This window comes from Microcaecilia unicolor, unplaced genomic scaffold (assembly GCF_901765095.1).
Source record: "Microcaecilia unicolor unplaced genomic scaffold, aMicUni1.1, whole genome shotgun sequence".
Taxonomy (NCBI): domain Eukaryota; kingdom Metazoa; phylum Chordata; class Amphibia; order Gymnophiona; family Siphonopidae; genus Microcaecilia; species Microcaecilia unicolor.
The window spans coordinates 68,335-80,193 of NW_021963459.1; the positions used below are offsets into that span (position 1 = coordinate 68,335).

At 46.9% G+C, this 11,859-nt stretch overlaps 1 protein-coding gene across 1 annotated transcript in view; it reads right to left on the reverse strand.

Moving 5' to 3' along the window:
* The window catches only part of LOC115459335 (ATP-binding cassette sub-family G member 8-like), a 64,900-nt gene extending 53,277 nt beyond the window's left edge, over positions 1–11,623 (reverse strand). The window contains exons 1-4 of the mRNA XM_030189177.1: positions 11,561–11,623; positions 9,099–9,209; positions 6,830–6,986; positions 1,067–1,305 (exon numbers count right to left, since the gene is read on the reverse strand). Coding sequence (XP_030045037.1) covers positions 1,067–1,305; positions 6,830–6,986; positions 9,099–9,209; positions 11,561–11,623 — 570 coding nt within the window. The remainder of the gene's footprint in view (positions 1–1,066; positions 1,306–6,829; positions 6,987–9,098; positions 9,210–11,560) is intronic.
* Positions 11,624–11,859: the final 236 nt, after the last annotated feature.

Here is an 11,859-nt window from a genome sequence, read left to right on the forward strand (position 1 = left end):
GATGTCCTTCTCACAGGAACATCCACATTTTGGACATCCTCAACTGCCATCGCAGGAGCGGAGGCATAGCAAAGAATATACTCTTAAAAAAAAAAAGACAAAAGTTTTTGAAGTTTTTTTTTCGGGGTGGGACCTGCGCCACAAGAACGCCAGCTAGGACCTGGCATTATTCTGCTGCGCTGTTTTTCGGCATAGCGGCGTGCAACACCTCTGTTCATGAGGAGGAATGCGAAATGACCTTATTTACATGAGATTGACTACATTTAAATGTCATGTGCGCAAGTGCCTGGCGCGCTTGCAGTTTATGGCGGTAACCAGGTTGATCAGCCCACGTTGTTAAAAGCGTGCACAAAAATGGCACTAATGGGCTTGCACACTCACATTGACTTTTGATCATCCCCCTGTAAGTTTGTACCTGAGGCAATGGAGGGTTAAGTGACTTACCCAAGATCACAAGGAGCAGCAGTGGGATTTGAACCAGCCACCTCTGGATTGCAAGACCACTGCTCTTACCACTAGGCCACTCCTCCACTTTGGCAATAAAGGGTTAACTAACTTGCTCAGAGTCACAAGGAGCTGCAGTGGGAATGGAACCAAATTCCCCTGGTGTTTAGGCCATTGCACTAACCATTAGGCTACTCCTCCACTAGGGACAGTCCTAGCACACCCAGTATACAGGGCATTTTCAATGAATTTTTTTTCAGGTCGTGACCTAATGTTTGCATTTTACCTGAAAAAAATAAATAATGACGGAGCACTTACTGCCTCCTAATTAGAAGGTGGTAAGGACTCAAAGGTCAAGCAAATGACCAGATATCGTGAGCTAATGTGGGCATTCTATCTGGATAATGCTTCTACGCCATGCCCCTAGTAAAAAAAAAATAATGTACGCTTAGCACACACTAAACAATTATCTACCACAAAACGCTTTAACGTGTCTTGCAGTAATTGGGGCTTAACCCCCTTTGATAGACATATCCCTCATTTCTTTGTCTGTGCTGGCTATCCTGAAAGTCGGGGCCTTCAAGGACACCTTGGTTAGAGCTGGAAAGGCAAAGTAAATTACCCTTTTCTTCCTTTGCACATCTGAAAAGGTCTTGGAAAGACGTAGTTTGGCCACAAACAGAAGAGTTTCTCTGACTGTCAGGTTTGGTAGAAGGCGGTCATCCTGCCGTACATGGGCAACACATTTCTTTACGATCTGCTTGGTGCTTAACTTTCCGTTAATCAGTATTTCCCCCGTCTTAATCTTCCCACCTTCATCCTTGCAGGTGATAACGTCAAGAAGGGAGGTCTTCCCACAGCCTAGAAAAACAGCATTCATATTATTATTCTTGCATATTACTACCATTAGATTATCTTTTTAATTGCACATTTTCCCTATGGGTGACAAAATCTGTTATTTACACAGTAACACTCAAGTAAAGAGCAAGCTAGCCAGGGAACCGGATTTATTGAGGTTCCTCTCAGGGATTTCTTTTCTTCTCTCAGATCCTTCTTCATTCATAAGCTGCTTTAATATCTGAAATGTTTTCTCCCATGCTGAGAAAACTCCTCACTAAACCTGGCCTTTAGGCTTGAAATGAATAGACACATTCCCCCCTCTCAGAATACGTATTAAGGGGCCTTTTATAAGGTGCATTAAGTAGCTCATGCTGGAATTAACACAGGCCCACACTAACAGCTAACGTAGTGTCTTGAAACTTAGTGAGTGCTAATTCCCATATTAATGCAGAATGGGGTGGAGAATGGGCATGGACGGCACTTAGGGGCCCCTTTATCAAACAGTGGTAGAGCTTCTGCCAGGGTTGCACACGGCAAATCAGGAGCCTGGCCATAGGCGTAGTTTGACTGTTTCATTTGGGGGGGCAAAATGGGGCGGAGCATATTAGCATATTCATTTGAATATATATATATATATATATTCAAATTAATATGCTAATATGGAGGAAGGAAGGAGGAAGGGAAAAAGAGCTGCCCATTCTGTTTCTTTCCATCCCCTTCTCTTCCCCTCCCCACTCTATCCAGCGTCTCCCTCCCCCTTCAAAGCATCTCCCAAACGACAACGTGGATGCAACAGCAGCAGCTCACACAGGTTTGCTTGCTGTGCTTGTGAACGGCGACGGCTGCGTGGGGGAGTGGAAATGGCTTCCTTACTTGTTACAGTGGACGCCTATCTCCTGGCTCACTCCACTCCCGAAGCTGCAGAGGCGAACGGGCGGGTGGGAAAGCAGCAAGCAAGCAGCCACACTGAACTCCGTCCTTCGCTTCCTGAATCCTGCCCTCTCTCTGCGTCCCGCCTTCCTCTGATGTCATTTCCTTTGGGGCGGGTGGGACGCTGAGAGGGCAGGATTCAGGAAGCGAAGGACGGAGTTCAGCGTGGCTGCTTGCTTGCTGCTTTTCCACCTGCCTGTTTGCCGCTGCGGGAAAGATCTCGTCTTCGTCGTCTTGGTCATTTGGGGGGGCACTGCCCCCCCTCGCCCCCCCCCAGTCTACGCCCATGAGCCTGGCAGTAGTTCTGTTTCTGCTACACGCTGTTTCTGGTGTTAGAAAATAGTGTTTGCTTTCTAGTGCCAGTGGGTGGGGAGTAGGAGTCAGGGGCGTAGCCAAACTTCGGCGGGAGGGGGGTCCAGAGCCCGAGGTGAGGGGGCACATTTTAGCTCCCCCCCCTGGCGCCGCCAACACCCCCCTGTCATTGCTGATCCCTCCCCCCGCCGCCGCCACCAACTTTGACCCCCCCCCCTGCCGATGACCCTCTCAACCCCCCCTCCCACCGCCAACCCTCCCCCACCGCCGCCCACTTTTGCTGGCGGGGACCCCAACCCCCGCCAGCCGAGGTCCTCTTCTTCCTTCGTTCTGTTTCTGAGTCTGACGTTCTGCACGTCAGACTCAGAAACAGAACGAAGGAAGAAGAGGACCTCGGCTGGCGGGGGTTGGGGTCCCCCGCCAGCAAAGGTAGGCGACAGCGGGTTGGCGGCCGGAGGCTGGGGTCGAGAGGGTCATCAGCAGGAGGGTCCAGGGCCAAATCTATGGGGGCCCGGGCCCCCGTGGCCCCACGTAGCTACGCCACTGGTAGGAGTGCCTAGTGGCACTGCCCAATTACTGCCAGGTTACTGACAAAACCCTCACCGCCTCCTAAACAGAAGGCGATAAGGTCTCCGGCAGTAATGGCTGTGCACCAGTTTTTTAAGTAGTGCACAAGCAGTTGCTGCTTCCAGGCGGAAAATGCCCTTTTACCCACTGCGGTAAAAGGTGGCCTCAGCATGCAATGATCCCACTCACCAACACCACCGCAGGCCACTTTTTACCAATGTTTGGTAAAAAGGCCCCTTATTACACTGTAGCTGGATCAACCTCCCAACCCATGATTTGTTTCCTTCTGTGCTGATAATTATCAATCACTAGTAAAATAGGCCTGTTTCTGACACAAATGAAACGGGCGCTAGCAAGGTTTTCCTCGGAATGTGTACATTTGAGAGAGTATGTGTGAGATTGACTGTGTGTGAGAGACAGAGAGTGAATGTGCAAGTGTGTGTGTGAGAAAGTGAGACTGCTGGGTGCAAGTGTGTCTCCTCTGTCCCCCTTCCAGCCACCCAGCAATTCTACTTTTTCACTTGCCCCCCTCCAGCCACCCACCGATGCTCTTCTCTCCCCTGCCCCCTCCTCCAGCCACCCAGCGAGTCTCCTCTGTCCCCTGCTCACCCTCCAGCCTCCCAGCGAATCTCCTCTCTCCCCTGCCCCCCTCCAGCCACCCAGCGATTGTCCTATCTCCCCTGCCCCCCTCCAGCCATCCAGCGATTGTCCTATCTCCCCTGCCCCCCTCCAGTCACTCCTCCACTTTAATCAGCATACTGTATATTAAATTCCCCCCATGTACTACAGAAAGCACCGAGCACATTCTATATAATAAAACGCACCTCCAACGTTCTGAAGCCGCAACATTCCGGAACTACGTGTCGTCAATTGAGGAGATGGAGCCTTACAGAGTGCACGAATGCTTCAAGGCTTGAAGGCTTCACTTTCTCGGCTTCAGAATGTTGGAGGTGCGTTTTATTATATAGGATAGTCTTTCTTTAAGAGTAGTCCCAGTACCCTGGAATCGAGCCATATTCTGGCCTATTCTAAAGAAACTTTCACTTGACTCCTCAGGTCCTGCCAACTGCAAGCCAGTCTCAAATTTGCCATTCTTATCTAAACTCACTGAAATGGTCATTTTCCATCCATTACTACAATATGTGGAACAATCTAGTTTCTTGCATCACCATCAGTCTGGACACAGCACAGAGACCATTCTTACAGGCCCTGGTCAATCAACTCCACAGCATTATTGATGGCTCCTGTACTTTCCTTGACTTAGTAGATCATAATCTTTTTTTGCCAAAATGGCAGATATTGGTCTTTCTGGGCTGGATTTGCATTGGTTTACCTCTTTCGTGGAAGCTTGTTCCTTTAGTGATTCTTGCTAGCGATTCCCGCGCGGCAAATGAGAAGAAGCCCAAAGGAACTGAATGGGCTTCCTCTCATTTGCCGCAATGAGAATCGGTAGTTCAGCTTTGTAAAAGAGGCCTTTAATGTTTCTGTGGCTTCATCTATATCATCTACTCAGCAGTTGTCATGTTGGTGCTCGCACCATTACTCTTTAACAGTGACGTTCCTAGGGTGGCTGACACCCGGGGCTGATTGCCGATGCGCCCCCCCCCCCCCCCCCAGGTGCAGCGTGACCCCCCCACCCCCGGCAAATGAACACCCCCTCCGACTGGTGAAAGGACACCCCCCCCCCCCGGGTGCATTTTTATCTGCTGGGGGGGTGCTGCGTGCCTGTCGGCTTCGCTCGTTCCATGCTCACTCTGCCCCGGAACAGGAAGTAAGCTGTTCCGGGGCAGAGGGAGCACAGAACGAGCGGACCCGACAGGTGCACGGCACCCCCCAGCGGTGTGCACCCGGGCGGACCGCCCCCACCGCGCCCCCCCCCTTGCTACGCCACTGCTCTTTAACATCTTCAGCCCACTTGCTACCAACGCCTAGGATTTGGCCATCAGTGCCTTCTATTATGCTGATGACATCCTTCTGATCCCATATGTTGACCCCAGCAATTTTGGTCTCTCATCACTGCAGCAGCATGTTGACAATGTTGCCTACTGACTAAAGAAGAATCAACTAGTGTGGAATGTGGCTAAGTTGGTGCAGCTTGGATCACTGAATGTTCTCATCCTCCATCACTCCTGTACTGCAGGGTGCCACTATCATATTAGTAGACTCTTTCAAATATTTGGGGGGGTCATTCTTGACTCCCAACTCTCCTTCGACCCACAGATTTCTGTCACTGTGAGATGTTGATTTTTAGCCCGATGTCGTTTCCAGGCCATCTGTAATTCCGTAGATAAGGCAGCTCAACTAACACTGCTTTATGCCCTACTGGCATCAAAGGCTTGATTACTGTAACAGTGCATGATGGGATTAACCTCCATCTATTTAAGCAGCTTCAAATAGTTCATAAAGCTGCCATGAGGCTATTATGCCATGCATGGAAATTCAATCATGTGACTCCTTTTTTTTGTGTCTGCCACTGACTTCCTATCTCTTATAGAATCTCTTCTTTGGTCCATGTGCTAGATTTATAACCCTGACCTGTATTTCTTCTGTCCTTTCCTGACTTATCTATTTGGGGGACACTCCAGGGGCAGAGTAAACACATGGCTCTAGGTTTACAGAATAGTACCTAAGTGCAGTTACTTGTGTAATTGCAAATTAATTATTATTATTATTATTATTAGCATTTGTATAGCGCTACCAGACGCACGCAGCGCTGAACACCTGATACAGAGAGACAGTCCCTGCTCAATAGAGCTTACAATCTAAAAATACAGACAGACAAGACAATTAAGGGCGAGGGAAGTACTGGGTGAGAAGTAGCAAGGGGAGGGCAATTGAGTAGTGGCTAGGAGCCAAAAGCAGTGGTGAAAAGGTGGGTTTTCAGCATAGATTTGAAAACAGGTAGAGATGGAGCTAGACGTATAGGCGCAGGAAGGCTATTCCAGGCATAAGGTGCCGCGAGGGGAAAGGAACGAAGTCTGGAGTTAGCAGTGGAGGAGAAGGGGGACGACAAGAGAGATTTGTCCAGTGAGCGGAGTTCACAGGGAGGAATGTAGGGAGAGATGAGAGTGGAGAGGTAATGGGGGGGCTGCAGAATGGATGCATTTAAAGGTCAGTAAGAGAAGTTTGAACTGTATGCGGAAGCGGACAGGGAGCCAGTGAAGTGACTTGAGGAGTGGACTAGTGTGGGTATAACGATTTTGGCGGAAAATAAGTCGTGCTGCAGAATTTTGGACAGACTGGAGAGGAGAGAGATGGCTGAATGGAAGACCAGTGAGAAGTAAATTGCAATAATCCAAGCAAGAGGTGACAAGGGTTTGGATAAGGGTTCTGGTAGCGTATTCAGAAAGGAAGGGGCGAATTTTGCTAATGTTGTAGATAAAGAAGCGACAATTAGTGCCAATTAGCACCAATTAATGGTACTTAAGACTAATTGGCCCCTAATTTATCAATTAAGAGGTGCACAACTGGTACTATTCTATAACTTGCACACCCAACTTTGTGCTACGCAACTTTATAGAATCCACTCAGAATGCTGAAACTTAATCAGTAATAGAGAATTCTCTTCCTAACCCTCCACCCCAAAGATATGTATTCTCCCAGAGAGGAATGCTAGCCAGTGGCATACGTAGCTTGCTTGCCACCCAGGGCGGGTCACTGCTGCCTCTGCAAGCTCTTATGAAAATGAATAAGAACCCCACCTCCATGGAGCACACACAGAACCATGGTACGTTACCTGAGCTTCCAATAACAGCAAGCATCTGACCACTGCTCACTTTAAAATTCAGATTCTGGATGGCCATCATATGAGCATCTGGGCCTGTGTTCCATTCCCAAGGCATTTTAAGCTCTGCTAGCTTCTCGTACCATGGGATCTGAGCAGCTAAGTTTACCTGAAACAAACACAAAGCCATGTCAATAAAAAAAAAAAATAAATCACAAAATTAATGAGATGTTTAAAAATGATAAAGAAGAGGAAAGAAGAAGAGGGAACAGTCTCCACACCTCCAAGAACACTGACAAACGGTGGAGATTATAACCACGACAATCTGGTTTTAGAATAACTTAAATTACTGAAACCGTCCTTACAGGTACTACTACTACTACTACTATTTAGCATTTCTATAGCGCTACAAGGCGTACGCAGCACTGCACAAACATAGAAGAAAGACAGTCCCTGCTCAAAGAGCTTACAATCTAATAGACAAAAAATAAATAAAGTAAGCAAATCAAATCAATTAATGTGAACGGGAAGGAAGAGAGGAGGGTAGGTGGAGGCGAGTGGTTACGAGTCAAAAGCAATGTTAAAGAGGTGGGCTTTCAGTCTAGATTTAAAGGTGGCCAAGGATGGGGCAAGACGTAGGGGCTCAGGAAGGTTGTTCCAAGCATAGGGTGAGGCGAGGCAGAATGAGCGGAGCCTGGAGTTGGCGATGGTGGAGAAGGGTACTGAGAGGAGGGATTTATCCTGTGAACGGAGGTTACGGGCGGGAACATAAGGGGAGATGAGGGTAGAAAGATAGTGAGGGGCAGCAGACTGAGCGCATTTGTAGGTAAGAAGGAGAAGCTTGAATTGATTGCGGTATCTGATCAGAAGCCAGTGAAGTGACCTGAGGAGAGGGATGATATGAGTATATCGGTTCTGGCGGAATATGAGACGTGCAGCAGAGTTCTGAACAGATTGAAGGGGGGATAGATGGCTAAGTGGGAGGCCGGTGAGGAGTAAGTTGCAGTAGTCCAGGCGAGAGGTAATGAGAGCATGGACGAGAGTTCGGGTGGTGTGTTCAGAGAGGAAAGGGCGAATTTTGCTGATGTTAAAGAGGAAGAAGCGACAGGTCTGTTGATCTATCAAATGCATCTGATTTAGTGGACCACTGTCTATTGATCATTTGTCCCAGTGAACTACATCTATCTTCCCAGCTTGTTTCACCTTGAACCTACAAGCTAAGAGCTTTAGAGTTGCTTCTGGAGATGTGTTGTCTGTTGAATATCAATATGGTCACTCCTTGAGCCTACATTAGTAATGTTTTTCTTTAGCCATTAGTCACTTTAATTCACTCACAGGGTTATAGTCCTGCACTGACCACTAGGCTACTCCATGGACCTGTTTGCTGCTCTAATAGGACTGGCTATAACATCTGAGGCTGTCATAGAAGCTGTACTGTTTCTTTCACATCTTTGGGGGTTGGGGGGGGGGGGGTCAGTAACCAGAAGGGGGGTAAGGGGTTCATTCCTTTTTTCCTCCAGTGGTCATTTTGGGTACGTTTTTTGTGGCTTAGTCTTTATTAAAACAAGTCTAGCTCAAAATGTCTTGGTTTTAGTCCTGAACATTTTGGTTTTGTTCCATCATGGCAGAAAATGTCTCAGTGTTAGGAACGTCCTAATCTCATCCCAGCACGCTCCTGACATGCCCACTTGTGATTGGATGCACTGCCGATGAATTGCATAGACAAACATCTACAAAGTAGGTTTTGAAAACAGTAATTTGAAAGTTCTGGCAAGCAAAACGTCCAAATGCTACTTGGTCTTCCAACCTAGGCGACCTGTTATAAAATGACCCTCAATGTGAATTTGGCTATAACAGAATTTCCATGCTACAGTTCAAGAATTAATCTGGGTATAGGACTTCAGTATGATATTATGAGGTTTCTTATAAAGAAGGATCAGTATAAGCAAAAATAAGAGTGATGTTCAATAGTTTTTCAATCTATTTTCTGTTTGATTCACAATTACTTTTAAACTCAATAATACAGTGCATAAAAGTCAGTATTCATATTCCTATAATAAAAAATAACTATTCCTCAGTGGTGATAAGGATCGTATCCTTCCTCTGCACTCCTAAAAATGCTGCGAACGTATACAGTGAATCAACGTTTGCACAATTATTCCTATCACGTAATCATTTTACAAATCTACCAACCTATCACCAGAAAATGGTTGAGTTCTATTCAATCAACAAGTTATTTTTAAAACTCACACCCTCCCCTAAACACAAACAGAACTTTTACCTGATAGTTGAGGTCTCTGACCTCTAGAATGTTTGACTTGCCGCTGTACGTGAAATACAAACTGTTATCATCTTCAGAGGAGAATACAGTGTCTCTAGAAGTCATTATAGTCTGTAAGAATAATTTACAAATTAATCATTACTTTTCAAAGTATTCATTTTTATTCACTTATTTATCCAAACTCATTTAGCTGCTGTCCTGCCCATGAGAATCATAGAGCGAAAGCAGAACTTCTCATGGTACAAAAATGAAAGCACTTATTAATCTACAGCCTAACAGATAGGGACAGACGTAAGCCCCCGAAATCTATAAAAAGCGCTAAAATTTGCACGCGCAAATTTGGGTGCATGCGAAATGCAATTGAATAATGAGCTAATTAGTGCTGATAATTAGCTTGTTAACAAGCAATTATTGGCACTAATTCGATTTAATTGAAATATGAGTGCATAAATTTAGGCACCAGATCCATGCCTAAATTTTATACATGAGTCCAAAAAGGGGGCACAGAAATAAGAGAGTCATGGGTAGATCTGGAGCATTCCTAGAATTTAAAATAAGGGAGAATCCGTGCCTGTTAGATGTGAGGATTTGCACTATGTTTCAGTTGGTGCAAATGTACATGCCTAAAGTTAATGAAACACTAAAACTCCCCTCAATCCTTGGTACACATAACAACAAAACCTACTCAACCAAAGATCTGATGCTACTTGTGCAAATAGTACCGTACCAAACAATGGACCCCCTCTTTTTTATATTGTTATTTTTTTGAAAATTATTGAAAAGAGAGCCCTCAGATAAACCACCACTTTTAAGGCAAACTCATTTCTTTCTGCCCGGTGGCATAGCACTTAATAGCACGTACATACACTCAGAAGAGACCGCCCTATGGTACGGTGCTATTTGTCTGCACAAGTAGCATCATGCCTAAAGTTAGGCATGATTCCAGAGGAATAAGCACTATTCTATAAACTGCACCTAACTTTAAAACTGGTTTATAGAATAGCAATTTTTTGGCTGATATTTTAGGCGCCTTATATAGAATCTAGGCCAAGATGTGGATCAAGAAGTTTCACAAAGGCTATTTATTACCCAACCAACACTTCCCAATTTAAAGCAGCAGGTCGCGCAATGTAGTTCTTAGGAGCTGAGAAGGTACCAGGTTATACAAGCAGCCATGACCCTGTCAAATGCTTGCAGTTTCCTGCAGCCCAACCCCTGAGCATCCCAGATGGAAAAACCAAGAGGAGATGGTCATAATAAGAAAGAGTACCAAAAAGGACTGCAGGAAGACCTTGCGATACTGGGAGACTGTGCAGAGGCATGGAGGGCCATAATCGAACGGGGCTGGCCATCTATAAGGGCTGCCATCTCTAACGCCGGCCCCGTCAAGCGGAGTACCTGACCGTATTATTGAAACAAGATGGCCGGCCATCTTTCATTTTGATAATACGGTCGTGGATGCCCAAATCTCAAGATTTGGCCTGCCCTTAGAGATCGCCAGTGTTAGAGATGGCCGCCATTGGTTTTCGCCGATAATGGAACCTAATGGCGGCCATCTCAAACCCGGCCAAATCCAAGGCATTTGGTCATGGGAGAAGCCAGAATTTATAGTGCAGTGGTCCCCCTCACATGCCAGGACACCAACCGGGCACCCTAGGGGCACTGCAGTGGCCTTCACAAATTGCTCCCAGGTACATAACTTCCTTACCTTGTGTGCTGAGCCCCCCAAATCCCCCAAAAACCCACTACCCACAACTGTATACCACTACCATAGCCCTTAGAGATGAAGGGGGGCACCTAGATGTGTGTACAGTGGGTTTTGGGTGGGTTTTGGAGGGCTCCCATTTACCACCACAAGTGTAACAGGTGGGGGGATGGGCCTGGGTCCGCCTGCCTGAAGTGCACTGCACCCACTAAAACTGCTCCAGGGACCTGCATACTGCTGTCATGGAGCTGGGTATGACATTTGAGGCTGGCATAGAGGCTGGCAAAAAAATGTTTTTTATATATTTTTTTGGGTGGGAGGGGGTTGGTGACCACTGGGTGAGTAAGGGGAGGTAATCCCCCATTCCCTCCGGTGGTCATCTGGCCAGTTGGGGCAATTTTTTGAGGCTTGGTCGTAAACAAAAAGGGACCAAGTAAAGTGGGCCAAATGCTCGTCGGGGCCGGCTTTCTTTTTTCCATTATCGTCCGAAGCCGGCCATCTCTTAACCACACCCCTGCCCCGCCTTTGGTAGACTGCCGACACGTCCCCTTGAACTTTTGCTGGCTCTGCGACGGAAAGCAGTTGAAGCCAGCCAAACTCGGCTTTCGATTATACTGATTTGGCCGGCTTTAGGAGAAGGCCAACCATCTCCCGATTTGTGTCAGAAGATGGCCGGCCTTCTCGTTCGAAAATAAGCAGGATAGTCACAAATGGGCTTGGGTGGGCTGTGGTGCCACTACTTTGGAATCAGGCCCACCTGGTTAGTGGCAGCAGTACAGGCCAGTACGAAGAGCACTAGAAGTGGTATCAACATCCCCATGTTAACCTGAATCCCTACCAAAAAATCAGTCCTAGCCGTGTCAGTGGGAATCCAAACGGCAGGTGAAATTTAACGTGGATAAGTGCAAAGTGATACACACAGGGAAACATAACCCAAGTGATAACTATGTGATACTAGTTTTCACATTAGGAGTCACCACTCAGGAAAAGGATCAAGTATCATCATGGAGATTATTCTTACCGCGTGGCCATGCGGGTGGGGAGGGGGAAGCAGTT